At 37.3% G+C, this 16,585-nt stretch overlaps 1 protein-coding gene across 1 annotated transcript in view; it reads left to right on the top strand.

The window, feature by feature from the left end:
- The window catches only part of HECTD2 (HECT domain E3 ubiquitin protein ligase 2), a 49,646-nt gene extending 34,324 nt beyond the window's left edge, over positions 1 to 15,322 (top strand). The window contains exons 12-21 of the mRNA XM_081328727.1: positions 164 to 271; positions 1,178 to 1,310; positions 2,061 to 2,149; positions 5,163 to 5,321; positions 10,303 to 10,377; positions 11,647 to 11,734; positions 11,900 to 12,006; positions 13,116 to 13,231; positions 13,318 to 13,461; positions 14,446 to 15,322. Coding sequence (XP_081184853.1) covers positions 164 to 271; positions 1,178 to 1,310; positions 2,061 to 2,149; positions 5,163 to 5,321; positions 10,303 to 10,377; positions 11,647 to 11,734; positions 11,900 to 12,006; positions 13,116 to 13,231; positions 13,318 to 13,461; positions 14,446 to 14,566 — 1,140 coding nt within the window. The 3' untranslated portion in view covers positions 14,567 to 15,322. The remainder of the gene's footprint in view (positions 1 to 163; positions 272 to 1,177; positions 1,311 to 2,060; positions 2,150 to 5,162; positions 5,322 to 10,302; positions 10,378 to 11,646; positions 11,735 to 11,899; positions 12,007 to 13,115; positions 13,232 to 13,317; positions 13,462 to 14,445) is intronic.
- The last annotated feature ends 1,263 nt before the right edge of the window (positions 15,323 to 16,585 follow it).

The raw sequence follows: 16,585 nt of genomic DNA, 5'->3' as shown, positions 1-16,585 counted from the left end.
AATCCCTAATTAAGATCAGGTAAAAACATATATAATTGGCATTAATATTAAATATTTAGGTTGTAAAAATTAGTTTACAGCATCATAGTATCTTTCATAATTCATAGAGGATAATATACAACCATTATTTTTTCCTTCTCACAACCTCTTTGGATCGGAACAGCAAAGCCTTGTGGATAAAGTAACTCGGAGGCAGAGACCTGATATGAATATGCTATTCCTAAATGTGAAAGTAAGAAGAATGCACCTCGTTAGTGATTCGTTGGATGAGGTATGCAAAATGGTTTCTGTAAAAACTGTTGAAAGAAGGGTTCATATCCTTCCACATCCAAGTCGTAAATCATTTTGATTTGTGCACAGTTCCTAGTTCAAAAGTAATGGTAAACTGTGCTGTGATAAATGCAGAAGTCCTTACTTCTGGCATTTGAGGAGAGGAGGTAAATGAAGGATAAAAGAACATGTAAGTAATGGTATCATAGAACCTGAAGGGCACTTCAGGACCTCATGTTCAGCTCCATGCCACGTGCAGTGTTCCAAATTAGAGCATCCTGTGTACCCTCTGCTTGAGAAGATCCAAGGAAGGGAAACTCATTTCCTTCCCTGGGAATTGTTCCACTGTATATCTCTTTTTTTATTAGGATTTTTCTCTTAAAAGTTCAACCAGAATCAATTCTTCCAATAATATTATGTCACATACACTGAAATAATAGAGAACAAGTCTTGGGTTGTTTTGTTTTTTGGGTTTTTTTGCATGATATTTGTTCAAGTATTTGATGAGCACTAATGAACCCAGTCTATTATCTTAAGTTAAACATACCCTATTCTATTATTCTCTTCGTAAGGCTTAGTTTTCAATCTATTACACATCTATTCCAGTTTTTTCTGAATATTTTTTTATAATATATGTAAAAGAGGTGGTGTATCACCTGTGCTGAATAAAGTAAAACTGTGACTGCTACTAATAGAAATAGAAATGGGTAGAAAGGTTATTCAAATCCCTAATCAGCTGAACCTCTAAAGACTAACATTTGTGTTTCTTTACATTTGAATGTTAGTTTGTATTATAGATGTTGCATTTATATTCCCTGTTCTCCAAAACAATGTTAAAATAGCACTATTACCTTGTTTCATTTTATAAGATGATAGATTTAACTGTTCACCCTTTTGTTTGTAATAGCTCACAAGGAAGCGAGCAGATTTAAAAAAGAAATTAAAAGTTACATTTGTAGGAGAAGCTGGTCTTGACATGGGTGGCCTAACAAAAGAATGGTTTCTTCTTCTAATTAGGCAGATTTTTCAGCCAGACTATGGTGAGTTTTTAAGTTCTACTAATATTTAACCAAATAAGATAAAAATTAATGGATCCAAACTTGTTTGTTTGTGATGAAGTTTTAAACAAAACAAAGATCTTTAGATCATGTGATTGTATGTCAATCTGCTGCACACTTGGATCATCTGTGATCGGCTTGCTATTTATTCTCCCAATAACAGAGCCTTTTAGTGGCATACAAAGGATATCAGATTCTCTTCCTGGGTAGACAACTAATTGAGAATTTCTCCTCAATTAATATTCAAGCTAAAAGGAATTAAGAAGTTCAGGAAAGGTTATCTAAAATATGAGATAGTATTAATGGATAATGCTTCTTTGGAATTTTTTTAAAAATTGTTACCATATACCTATAACCATCATGGCTTTACCATTTAGGGAAATATATACACTGTATTCCATTAAATATATTTATTAAATAATAATATTACATTTCAGTTGTGTTGTAAACTTTTTTACAAAACTGATATAAACTCAAATAAAAATAAAATTAGAATATGTTTTGTTTTCTGCAGCTGACCTTCCAGTTTTGTTATATTTCAGTATTTAAAATAAAACCAGTAATGCAATTTGTGACTAGAAAAATTATTCCCTTGCTGCAATGGTACATTTATTTAAAACCATTACTTGAACGTATTTGAGAGATGAGAATGAAAATTTTAGACATAGTTCACGGTATCTTTTGACAACAGTAATAGAATTTTATTTTAAAAATGTTTATTCTCTCCTACAGGCATGTTTACATACCACAAAGATTCTCACTGTCATTGGTTTAGTAGTTTGAACTGTGATAATTACTCTGAATTCCGATTGGTTGGAGCTGTATCCTTTTCTGCCCACTAGAAGGTGCTATATACATAGTTGATACCCCATAAGGCGCTTCTTTGCATTTTTATGTATTTTTTCTTTTTTTTTTTCTTTACATAGCATTCACTTGAATACATTTATAGATTTATCTACAGTAGAGGCCAACAGTAGTTTTGATCAAAAAAATTAGTTATTTTCATATTTGACAGAATGGTTCAGTTATGAAAATAAATAATTTATTTCAACAGAATTATTTGTTGTTTACTGTTAAAGGTAAAGGTTCCCCCGCACATGCGTGCTAGTCGTTTCCGACTCTAGGGGCCAGTGCTCATCTCCATTTCAAAGCCGAAGAGCCAGTGGTTGTCCGAGGACGTCTCCGTGGTCATGTGGCCGGCATGACTAGACGCCAAAGGCACACGGAACGCTGTTACAACTCATCCATTATTAATAAAGGAAGATTGTATCATTGGCACAAATTAATGCGTTCAATAGAAGAGTTCTGGATTCAGTATAGAGTCGTGATAGCCAGATTCGAGACCCAAATACTATTTAAAAAGTTGTTTGTACCCAGGAATTGGGTATTATTGAACTAATAGACATTAGGTAGTCCTCATTTAGCAACCATAATTGGGACCAGCAACTCGTTATTAAGCAAAGCAGTCACTAAATGAAACTGCAACTCTGAATATGATCTTACTTCAAATTTCTTATGTTTTACAGACCTGTGAAGGTTGCAAATTAGAGGATTGGTAACAAAGTTACTTTTTCATCACTTGCAACTATAAAAAGTCATTAAATGAGGCAATCTCACAATGAGGCCTACCTTTAAGTTACAATGAGTGCAAAACTAAGGAACATATGTTTAAATCCCATTTTTAAAAATTATTATTTCACATACAAAAAAGGAAGCAGCCCTCTTCAGTGCCACATATTGACTTGTCATGATGGGGACTCATCATTTTTTTTGCAAAAACATAAAACCTCACTGAGGAGGAATTTTTTTGAATAAAATTTAAATCTGCGTGTTTATAATGCTGATATGTTGATATAATAGCCAAATGTATTTTTAAAGTAGTTGTTTAAATGCAGTAAGTTACACATGTATTTGTTTGTGCCTTCGAGTGGACAAGTCCCTGCAGTTTTCTTGTTAGAATTTTCAGAAATGGTTTTGGCATTGCCTTTTTTATAGGGCTGAGAGATGTGACTGGCTCAAAGTCATGCATCTGGCTTTGTCCCTAAAGTGGGATGGACTAGAACTCACAGTCTCCCTGTTTCTAATCTTCTAATCACTATACGAAACTAGATTACATATCTGCATTTTTAAAAAACAATATTTTGTTATCTAATACTCTGATTATGAGTAATTCTTTTTTTCATAAAAATGCCTATCCACATGTGGTATATGTAAGCAGATAATCTTTAACAGAAGATTACCACTGATCAATTAAAGAATTCCATCAAGTGCTTGAAAAGGTACATTTTTTAAAAAATTATCTATTTGTTAAATGTTTATGCCGCCCATCTCACTGTTGAACAACTCTGGGCAGCTTACCACATCATAAAACAGCAATACAAATCAATTAGAATGATAAATGATAAAAACATTAATCATTAAAAGTTAACAAAAAGCTGGATGAGAAAGGAAGCAATATGAGTGGGATCGTCTTCTTAACCAGTTCCAGAGTGGGCCCCAAGCCAATCAGCAGATCTAGATTTTCAGGCCCTTTCTGATGGCCAAGAGGGTGGGGGCATATCTCACCTCAAGCAGCACAATGTTCCAGAGGGCGGGAACCACGGAAGAAAAGGCTCTTTTTCTAGACCCCACCAACTAAAATTCCTTTCCTGACTGGCTCCGTAGCATGCTCCTTCTGTCAGAGCAATTGGGGTAGGCCAATCTCACTGGGGTGCGATGGATCCTCAGGTAGCCTGGACCCCATGCCATACAGGGTTTTAAAAGTAAGAATCAACACTTTGAATTAGATGTGGAAGCAAATCAGCAACCAGTGCAGTTTGTGCAATGGTGGTGTTACATGGACCATCCCAGGGGCTCCTAAAATTGTCTGTGCAACTGTATTCTGTGCCAGCTACAACTTTTGAATCCTCTTCAAGGATAACGCCATGTAGAGCACATTGTGGTAGTCCAAACACGAGATGACCAGGGCATGAGTGACTACGCACATTTTCAGCTTTATTTATATTTTCTTTACATTTTAAGCTTTATTTACTGTGCTTTCAGCCATTTTGCAGTTATTACATTTTCAGTGAATGAAGTTTGACTGCCATTTCAATAAGAATCTTTAGGATACAACTTTGGTTATTATGCTTGATATAAGCTTTTATGGTCAGAGTATCTAATGAAGTGACTCATTAAAGAATTGCTATATCATACAGTAATTTTGTTTATCTTAACATCAGTATTAAAAAGAATTGCACTCAACATGACTATTTCTCTGGAATTCCAGTTAAGAAAAAAATTTGGAATAGACTGTACTTTAAAAAGAAAAAGAAATGTTCCTGTTTCCATCTTAAGCTGGTTACAAGATGATGTGTTGGTAGTTTTCCATTTTACAAACTCATAGTTAAATAATTTTGTATAATGTTTATTGCAGAAGTATAGTATATTAGAATAGACACAGGGAATATTGTTGTACTAAAGAACATATCCCTAGTCTTTCCATGAGATGCACTAATTTTCTACAGCAAGTATTTGATACATTATACACAGACCATGTTTGCTTACACAATAGGGAACCAGGATCTATGGTATTTTTGGCAACATTTTGGAAATGGCTTGTTGCTTTCTGGGATTATATTTTGAAAAGAATTCCTGTGCTAGGGTGAAATTTCATGGCCTACGAATAAGCTTGTTGGTGGATTAATTGTTATAGAAATTAGATTACATTTAGATGCAGTGTCAGTATTCTAAATATGTAATATTTTTATCACCCCTGTTTCATATAACATTAATAAAACTGATAGTATACCCTAAAATGAGAGTATGATTTTAAACTTAACATTCATCATCCAGCTTATGGGGCTAGCTGTCTATAATAGTATCACGCTGGATATTCGATTTCCGTTGTGCTGCTATAAAAAATTACTTAGTCCTCCCATTGTACCATGTGACCTGAATACACCTGTTGGAATTGGTAATGTTACTATTGATGACCTGTGTCGAGTTATGCCGGTAGGTATGAGTTATTTTGAAATTTCAACTTTTTTTTTCAGTACAGTACTGGTGGTTTGATTGCATAATTTCAGATTGTGTTTATAGAGCAGAAAATACTATTTGTACTTTACAAAGTTCCTATTTATCATTAGCAGATTCATACATTATTTTAACATGATAAAGCCCAGAAATATTATGTATTTGACATCAGTGTTAACAGGTAATGCTTTACCTCTGCTTTGTTTGTACTGTATATGTTGGTGTTATATTTGCTGTATGTACTGTAGGTTATGTATATTGTTAGCCATGTTGCAAGGTTTTTAGTTCTGAATCAAATAGCCATTTCTATTTCTGATGCATAATTAAATTATTCATTTTAACAAATGTAGCACTATTGTAAATAAGGACAAAATGCAATCTCTGAAAAACAAACTCAGTTGTAAGTTACTTTAGAATATACTGTACTCAAATATTATTCACATGAACAATTACCCTAATGTTCATAACTGACACATATTTATAAAGCAGACTATTTGTAGCTTAGGGTTGACAGAGGACCTTGGTGGTCTCTGAGCTTGCTTGTTTTCTTGCAACTACATTACCTAACTACATACTTCCAGTTTGATGGACATATTTACCAACAAATTAAAGGGACACCTATGGGAACACTGCTTTCAGGACTTATAGCAGAGGTTGTCGTGCAATGTCTAGAAACCATAGCATTTCCTCAGTACCACCGAAAATATGGACCAGATAGGTAGACGACACCTTCACTATAACAAAAAAGAACCAATTAGAGAACACCCACAAAACATCAATAACATTTTTAAAGAATTCAGTTTACTAGAGAAAAAGAAAACGACTCACTACCCTTCCTGGACATCCTGATCAGCAGAGACCACAATGGCAAACTAGAAACACAATTTTACAGAAAAACCCATACTAACTAGGTGCTCCACTACCAAAACAGCAACCCAATCTCTCACAAGAGAAGCTGCATAAGAACTTTATTCAGATGAGCCCAAACACACTGCAGCAATCCAGAACAGCAAAAAAAGGAAATAGAGCATATATACAACATGGTCCAACAAAATGGATATCCACAAAACTTTATCAAAAAGTCCTGACCACTCAACCCAATATAGCACAAGCAACACAAACCCTAAAAAGAATTACACTGCTATACATCAAGAATATCTCAGAAACCACCAACAGACTACTACAGCCTCATGATATCAGCATAGCACATAAGCCAACTAAAGCCCTTCAAAACATCCTAAGCCGACCAAAAGACCCGACAACCCCAGAACAAAAAACAGTCATCTACAACATACAATGTAAGGATGTGGGACAAACAGGCAGAAGACTGGCAGAACGCGTTCACGAACACCAGCTAGCAGTCAGAAGACATGATGAAAATTCTTTAATTTCTCAACATGCAGACAGATTTAACCACAATTTCAATTGGGAAAATGTGACCATCCTAGACCAAGCCTAGTCCAAAAATGCCAGGAAATTTCTAGAAGCCTGGCACTGACAAATTAGCCATCAATAGACACATAGACATTAACAACATCTATAGTCTATGCAAAAGACACTTTCACCCAGCCTGAAAAGACAAAAAGACCCAGGCACTTCTCCAACAGCAATCACCACCTAGATCAGCATAGATTAACTCCAAGGTTAACATCAGATCAATAATCAAGTAAACAATACCCCAATCAAGAAACTGCCGAAGAAGCCAACAGCAAGCAGTCCAACCAAAGAATCTCTAAGACCACCCCCACCAATACTGAAAGGCAAGCCACAAGAACAGGGGTGTCAAACTGCTGGCCCGCAGAGCGGGTACGTCATGGTGAAACCATGCCACCCCATTGCCAGCAATGGGGAAAAAAAGTCACAATACGTCATGACACGTCACGTGACGTGAGTTTGACACTCCTGCAAACTGCAGTTTGTAGTCCTCACTAGCACCGATGATGGTTTGGATAAACAAGCAAGCTCAGAGAACACCAAGGAGCCCTGATGACACATATTTTATCTAGACATGTCTTCCAATAATTACCAATATATAATATTTGCAATTCAACCATTGAACAAGTTACAATTCTCAACTTTTTTTTCACATTGAGGAAGGGACAGGGGTTGTTCCTCTGTCCTAGTCCTATTAGACCTCTCAGCGGCTTTTGATACCATCGACCATGGTATCTTACTGTGACGTCTCAGGGGACCGGGAGTGGGGGGCACTGTTCTACAGTGGTTCTCCTACCTCCTGGGCCGTTCGCAGTCGGTGTTGACGGGAGGGCAGAGATCCGCTCTGAGGCCTCTCGTTTGTGGAGTTCCTCAGGGGTCGGTCCTCTCTCCCCTCCTGTTCAACATCTATATGAAGCCGCTGGGTGAGATCATTCGTGGTTTCGGGGTGGGGTATCATCAGTATGCTGATGATACCCAGCTTTTTCTTTCCACTCCGAACCAACCCAGTGATGCCCTCGTCGTGATGTCCCGTTGCCTGGAGGCGGTTCGGGTTTGGATGGGGAGAAACAGGCTTTGACTCAATCCTACCAAGACTGAGTGGCTGTGCATACCGGCATCTCGGGTGAACCATTTTTGTCCATCGTTAACGATGGGGGGGTGAGGTGTTACCCCCCGCTAATAGGGCTCGTAACTTGGGCGTCCTCCTGGATTCACGGCTCAGTTTGGAAGATCATATAGGAGCCATGACCAGGGGGGCTTTTGCCCAGGTTCGCCTGGTGCACCAGTTGCGACCCTATTTGGACCAAGATGCCCTACGCACAGTCACTCATGCGCTCGTGACCTCCCGGTTAGACTACTGCAACGCTCTCTACATGGGGCTGTCCTTGAGGACCACTCGGAGGCTTCAGCTGGTGTAGAATGTAGCCGCGCGAGTAGTAATGGGAGTTTCCCGATACTCCCATGTAACAGCTCTTCTCCGCGAGCTGCATTGGCTTCCAGTTCCCCTCCGGGTGAGATTCAAGGTGCTGGTGATGACCTATAAAGCCCTAAATGGCATGGGTCCGGATTATCTCAGGGAGCACCTGCTGCCAGCATCAGCCTCCCATCGTCCTGTGTGTTCCCACAGGGAGGGCCTCCTTAGGGTTCCGCCGGTTAGGGAATGCCGGCAGGTGATTCCAAGGGGGAGGGCATTCTGTGTGGGCGCGCCTGTCCAATGGAATAAACTGCCGGTAGAACTTCGGACTGCCCCGGACCTTCACTCGTTTCACCAGGACCTGAAAACTTGGTTATTTGATCTTTCTGGCCTGGACTGAGGGGGTTTTAATTTAACTTTAAATTTTAAATTTTAATTTGTTTTAATTGTGGGCTAGTTTTAATTTAATTCTATTTTAATTGTATTTATTTGTATTGTTTTAATTCGCCCTGTAAACCGCCCTGAGTCCTTCGGGAATAGGGCGGTATATAAAGTCAATTAAATAAATAATAAATAAATAAGTGTCAGGCAATTTAAGATTCTGTGATGCTCAGTTAATGATAGCTCTTTCACACATGCAAGTAATCATTTGATATTTTGCCAGAAATTAAACTACTCATATGTTATAACAGGATAATAAAAACACGGGCCTTTTCCCTTTCAGCATAATTCCTGGAGAGGAACTGTGAGCAGCTTCAGTAATAGGAGATACAGGAATCCACCAATTTACAGATTAGGGGCCTCCTTTGGTAATCAGTTTAGGAATGTTGCACTGGCTCTGAATAAGCTCAAGAAGTTTGGTGCCTCCAGGACTATGCAGTAGTCATATTAATTATCTACTAAATTGTCAAAACACAGTATTTTAAATTGCCGATCACATATAAGTAACGATATAAAAAAACAGCATTAAAGAAACATGGCCCTGAAAGAGCCCACTCTGATTGCCATCTATATGTATAGGTTCAACATCAAATCCTAACTTATAATTTTTGTTTTCGCAGGAGTTGAACTTAGAACCTCAGATCAGGGATAACTACCTTCTTTCAGTATATTAGGTATCAGAAATAATATTTAGTAACCCTCTCCAAGCGGCTTTATCATCCACCTGAGAAAAACATTTGCCATTGAACACATAATGTGCAATTAGGACAGTGGTGGGATTCAGCTGGTTCGCACCACTTCAGCAGATTTTTTGTTGCCCAGGCCCAGAATGGACTTCCAGAACGGCATCCACACAGAGAACCGGTTGTTCACATATTTCAATCCCACCACTGAATTAGGATGATTCAGAATGAAAGGGCTACTGTATTTACAGAAAGCTATTAATGTTTAGGGCTTGCAATTCTGTACTGCAAAATTGAACAATCACTAAGTGGCAGCAATCAGATATAGAATGCACTCATTTCTTACTTTCATCAAATGGCCGTCTAGATCTATAGCAGCCTAGATCTATAGCCTAGCATTCTTGAAATTGTTGGGATTTGGCAGCATTTAAATATGGCAAACAAATTAAGCAGGCATATACATAGAATGAAGGCTACTGCTAAGCTTGTAAGCCGTCCTGAGTCTTCGGAGAAGGGTGGGATATAAATGGAATTAAAAAAAATAATAATTACCATGCTAGATTCTAATAAAAATGCTGCATTTTTAAAGCTTCATAGGAGAAATCCTATTCTAATGTTTGAGGGAAGCTGTAATACTTGGGCAATGAAGTCTGGACTGCAAAAGCCTCAATGGTCAATAAATGGCAGTAAAGATTAGTTTTCTGTATCTCTTTGTTTCTATCTCATGGTCATCAGGAATTTGTGCAGCCCCAATCTTGTAGCCCTATGTAATTTTTTTTACCCCAATATGATGATGAAGGAAGCTATGTGCATAGCCTTCAAAAGGAAAAGCAGTGGTGTAAATAGTATTTGCTGCAGTAAGAGTGTTATTTGGTATCTGATATGAAATGCTTGTGCCTACTTGACTGATCTACATAACATTTCTCTAAGATTCATAAGGAAAGAAGGATGTTCTGTATATGTTAAATTTCAAAAAATTTTCTTACAGGAGTTAGCTCATGGATTAAATGAGCTGCTATCCTATGAAGGGAATGTTGAAGAAGATTTTTATTCAACCTTCCAGGTATAATAAAAATAAGAATGCTCTCTTGATAAGTTCAGGGATCCATTAAATTATATTAATGTTATTTTCGAAAATGCATCTATATTGTATTTCTGACAACAGCAGCATTTAATTAGCTTAAGAACAAAGATGGAAGTGAAAGTGTCATTCAAAATATGCTCCCATTGTCCAAGATTCTATATTATCCAAATTTAGTTTTTCTCGTCTTCCCAAGCAATTTATTACAATTACTTACAATATTTTGACTATTAATCGTTCTTTTTTTAGCTTCTTACTTTATTATTTTATCCTTTCTTCATTGCAGTTGGGGGCTAGACAGCAAGTCAGTCAAATTATTTAATGATTTCAGATTTTGTTTCACTCTGGTTGGCTGCATTCAGTTTTTAGTCACTAAGCTCTTGAAAAGCATTATAGCCTCTACTTACTTTCCATTGTGTAGCTCAGAACACCTTTTCCATTAAATAAATGTTAGTGTAAATACCATTTAAAGAATTGAAAAATAATTGTCACTATAGCCAAGGAACACCTTGTTGATGTGCAAATGAGTTTTAATTTCTCTTAGAATTAATAGAAATGTACACATTTACCAAACCTCGTATGAAAGGCTTAATATTCTGACAGAACGTCTGAGTTGAGTAACAGATATTTTGTTTTGTACATACGTACAAGGGGTCCTTGACTTACAACCATTCAATTAGTGGCTACTTGAAGGTACAACAGCACTGAAAAAGTGACTTATGACTGTTTTTCACACTTTATGACTGTTGTACCATCTCTGTGGTCATGTGATCAGAATTTGGATGTTTGGCAACTTGCATGTATTTATAATGGTTGCAATGTCCCAGGTTCATTTAATCACCATTTGCTACCTTCTGACAAGGAAAGGCAATGGGGAAGCCAGAATCACTTAACAACCATGTTACTAACTTGACAACTGCAGAGATTTGCATAACAACTATGGCAAGAAAGGTTGTAAAATGGGGCAAAACTCACTTAACAACTGTCTTGCTTAGCAACAGAAATGTTGGAGCTCATTTGTGATCATAGGTTGAGGACTACCTGGTATTACATTTACAGTATATCCTACTTTTTCTCAAGGGGCTCAATAGACACTGTGCTTGATGGTCTCGTACTGCTTTTAACCTCCCAGCAACATTATGAGGGGGAAAAGAATATTGGCCATAATAATTAACAGATTTAATTGGCTGAGTACAGTTTGCCAATCTTAGTCTGTCATTGCATCTCACTAGAAATATCTTTTCTTATCAGGTTTTTCAAGAGGAATTTGGTGTCATAAAGTGTTATGACTTAAAGCCTGGTGGTGATAAAATACCAGTTACCAATGAAAATAGAAAAGGTAAAGTATAATACAACATAGAAATAATTTGAATTAATTTGAGCTGTTTTCAAAATTAAATATAATCATGCACTAATTTTAAACACTGTTATTAGAGTTTCAAATACTCTGCAGTAAACACCTGTGATTAATACTAAAGTAAAATCTGAACTATTTCTTTTTCAGAGTATGTGCAGCTTTATGTAGACTTTCTTCTCAATAAATCAATCTACAAGCAGTTTGCTGCATTTTATTATGGATTTCACAGTGTCTGTGCTTCCTATGCATTGATGGTAAGAATAAGAAAATATGGAATAGAAAGGTAGGATGCGGTATATTTTGGAGAATACTTACGCATACATATAGTCCTTGATTTATTTAGTTTTATTTTATTTTTAATCCCATTTATATCCCGCCCTTCTCCGAAGACTCAGGGCGGCTTACAATTTAAGCACAAACCAATGTGCTTAGCAATAGCCTTCATTCTATGTATATGCCTGCTTATTAGGGCTTTCCCCCCCCCCCAAGCGGCATTATTACAAAGTCAGCTTATTGCCCCCAACAATCTGGGTCCTCATTTTACCTACCTCGGAAGGATGGAAGGCTGAGTCAACCTTGAGCCTGGTGCGATGTGAACCTGCACTAATTGCAGGCAGCTGGTGTTACTTAAGGAGGCATTAGCCCACTGCTCCACCAAGGCTCCTAGCGACCATTCAAGATTACCATGGACCCCCCCCCCCCACACACAAAGGTACTTACAATCTGGTTCTGAAGTTCTGGCAGATGGGAAAGTTACCATTGTATACAGTAGTTTGTAGCTGAATGTTCAGCTTAGGAAAGCCTGGTTAAATTACTCCTGTAAGAAACGTGGTTACAGAGAGAAAATAAAAAGCTTGTCATTTTGTAAATTATGGGGTTTTTTTCAGTGTAGATGTTGTTACTTACTCTTGCTCTAACCAGAACAATTGCCAGAACAAAAAAAGTTGGTGATTAATAATTACAATCTATTTACATAACTAAGAAACATAAGATTTGTATTTAAGTCTTTAGCAGTGAGTGGAGCTAAATTAGTTTAAATCTAGGACACTGGAATGTAAAGCTACTGTTAAGACTAAACTGAATTTTTTTTTATTACAAGCAACTTTGAATTTGACAAATATTTATATCTTTGTTAATAATTACTTTATTCATATAAACTGAATTTAAATCCAGTGTTATGAAATGTTATATTTAGCCTGAACCTTGATTTAATAATATTTTTTGCTGATATTATCTATATTTTCCTTATTTTCCCTGTAATATTGCCTTTTTGTTAAGCCTGAAATGAAAGATTAAGAAACCTCAAATATTACAAAGGATAATAATGTATTTACCAGTTTATACAATCCATTTTATTTTGCAGCTGCTTCGTCCTGAAGAAGTTGAAATTCTGGTATGTGGAAGTCCTGAGTTGGATATGCATGCTCTCCAGAAACATACACAGTATGATGGCTATCAGAAAACTGATCTTACTATCCGGTATTTTTTTTCTTCTTTAACTCTTAAATCGAAAATATAGAAACTGATTTTGAGTTGGAACTAACACTGTTTCGTATAAAATCCAGGAATTTCTGGGAAGTAGTACTCGAATTTCCTCTTGATCTTCAAAAAAAGCTCCTACATTTTGCTACAGGAAGTGACAGAGTACCCGTAGGAGGAATGGCAGACCTTAATTTTAAAATTTCAAAGAGTGAAGCATCCACCAACTGGTAAAAACTTTGGCTTATACTGTTATTATTCTGACTTGTAATCAGACATTACAGAATGAAATTAATGCGTGTAAGCGGGTGTCATTGAAAGTGTTACTTGTGTACCTCCTATCTGGACATCTGAAAGTAAATTGTTGCTTCTTTAAATGGCCCAGGCCACAGGTCAGATTTATAAAACTGCTTGTCAGGGATTCACTACAAATAAATGAAAACAAAAAGAGACTTCGAAGTTCAGGACCCAGTCCATTCTGTAAAGCGGATTGAGACTGCCATCCCCTTTTTCTCCACCACTAAATCTAAATAGGGTCAAGCAGCATCCCAGGAAAGCTGACAATGTCAAAATGTTGACTGGGCAGGTTACTCCATAAATGCCATGGTTAGGCTTGTGCAGGTCTCCTGTCATCTGAGGCAAGTGTAAATGTCTCAGGACTGCATGTTGAGGAAATCATGCACATCTTGTCCATTGCTCCCTGTGCAATTGACCAGGATTAGGAGATCCATCATAATACTCTGCTACTCCCAGATATCAGGAGGGTTGAAGTAAAACTATACTGAACTGCTAAACATCGTACATTTTAGAGCTGTCAATTGCTAGTAAAGAAATTCTACTTCTCTGCTCTATGAGCATTCTTTCTTTGTTGTGACGGAGGAGGTCAGTTTATTTGAATTCAAATGAACAGAGCCATCTTATTTGCCGTACAGCGTAGATATTTGCACATGTCCCATGCTGGATTAAAGCCATGTTTTAATATAGTCATCTAAATAATATAGTCATCTAAATTGAGTACCAGGGACCGGTTCCGTGGAGAGAGGTTTTTTCTGTGGACCGGAGGGAGCATGGTTTTGTGTGCTGCCTGCATCCCACAGATGGGGCTTTGCTTGTTTGCACGGACCGGTTTCTGGTGCACCGCAGAACAGGGATTGGGGACCCCTGCTCTAAATTATTTGTTATTTAATGTGCATATCTTCTTTTGCTTATTTTAGGTTACCTATTGCCCATACTTGCTTCAACCAGCTCTGCCTGCCTCCATACAAGACCAAAAAGGAACTGAAGCAAAAATTGACAATTGGAATTTCAAATGCAGAAGGCTTTGGTTTAGAATAAGACCACTTATAAAAAAGCATAGCGGATGTAGCACCTGCTTTCTACTGTGCCTTTAAAGCTTATGTTTCGATCTCTCAATACTGTGACAGTCTTACTTAGAACTGTGTGAACTGTTGTTTTTTAAGGAGTGCATTCTTTTTTCTGTATAGAAATATGTTTAGTCTTTCTTATAGAAATTTTGTATAAAGGTCTTAATCTTTGCAATATTTGATCGAAACCTGTCAGAACTATCAAATATATAATGCTATACAGTCATCTAATCTAAGAGGCAACCGTCAAGAATTAAATCTGTATCACCTCAAATTGTTTGCACTACAGGGATGAGATACAGAGTAAATTATTATTGATCACAATTCATATAGGTCATTGACAGTATATTCCACTGGAAAGTGCAATATAGAAATTGTATTCTTCATAATCAGTTAAGCCTATTTTCAATTAATAACAAACTGTAATTGTTATTTATCTGAGACAAATTGAAACAAATATTGTTTTAAAGATAGATTAAATATTATTTTGGTTTTCCTTTTCAGAATAAATTATTAATTTAAGATCATGTAAATAATTGCCCACGGGCCAATATGTTTTTGATAATACCATTTACAGATAAAGATTTATTTTTACAGGGTTTCCAGTGTTAAATATTCAAGATTTTTACAACTGAACAAAATTGATTGTATAAGAATACAAAGGCTGCTATCTTACTATCTTAAATTTATCTAGATTTAATGGAACAACTGTAAGTTTTAAATTGCATGTATATGATACCAGATTGATAGATTTGGCTATTATGTGTTTGTAACTCCAATTTAAACAAGAACATTGAATGTTTAATAATAACAAATTTGGATTTGTTACTTGATTAAAAACAAATCACTTTGGACCAATGAGAAAGTAGTTTTAATATTAAGTTATGCATCTTTACATTACTAACACCATATTGTCTTTTATACAAGGTTTAAAATAAACTAAGCACCTTTTTGTATAAAAATGAATGTAATCAAACTATAGTAAATGTTCTAGCTTTTATTTTATTTCTTACCTTGAAGTGTGATAGCTAATAGCCAAAATGGCTCTTAAAACCTGAGATTCATTTCCAAAGTAGTTGCCATGATCTCATGTACCACAGGCTAGAGACAAGTATTATCTCCAGGACATTCTTTTCATGAATCTACGAGGGCAAGTTGGAAATAAACCTCCATTTGGTTATCAATGACAGACACTCGCAGATACAGAACTTTTATTATACACATTAGAAACTACAGCATTACATTACTTTTTGACATAATCGCCACTCAAATTGAGGCACTTGTCATAATGTCTTACAACAGACATGTCAAACACAAGGCCCGGGGGCCGGATCCGGCCCACAAAGTGGTTTCATGTGGCCCGCGAAGCCATCCTGGAAACAGTGAGGGAACGGCCCCCATTGCCTTGGCCCCGGCCCAGAGATCCTCCTTCTGCCAGAGACCCTCAGATCTGTCCCACTCCTGCCCGGGCCCCCATAGGCACCCTTGATGCGAACGATGTAGAGCTGGCCATGCCCACCTAGTAGGCCATACGCACTCTAGCCACACCTACCCAGTAGGCCACGCCCACCCTGGCCATACCCACCCGGCCCCTTGAGGGCAACGGCAATGCTGATGCGGCCCTCAATGAAATTGAGTTTGACACCCCTGTCTTACAAGGTTTGAAAATCCTTAGTAGCTTAGCACCAAATCTGGGCTATGGGGGGGTGGGATCAAAAACATCCCAACAGAACTGCTTCAAACGTTTTTGGGTGCATCTAGCGGTGTGCGGGTGAGCATTATTGTGAACCAACACCGCACCGGAAGTGGTGCCATAGAAAATCCTGCCAATGTGAAGAGGCCAAAGGAGTACTGCTAGTGAAGTTCATGGAGCCTAGTTCAACCATCAGTTCAGAAGTCTACTGTGAAACATTACAAAAACTCAGACAAGCCATCCATAACAAGCATCGGGGAATGCTGACTTCCGGTGTGGTATTGGTTCACAATAATG

The sequence above is a fragment of the Vipera berus genome, assembly GCF_964194415.1.
Source record: "Vipera berus genome assembly, chromosome: 5".
NCBI lineage: Eukaryota > Metazoa > Chordata > Lepidosauria > Squamata > Viperidae > Vipera > Vipera berus.
Note: the sequence above shows the minus strand (reverse complement) of the source record. Positions and strands in the feature narration are given on the sequence as shown.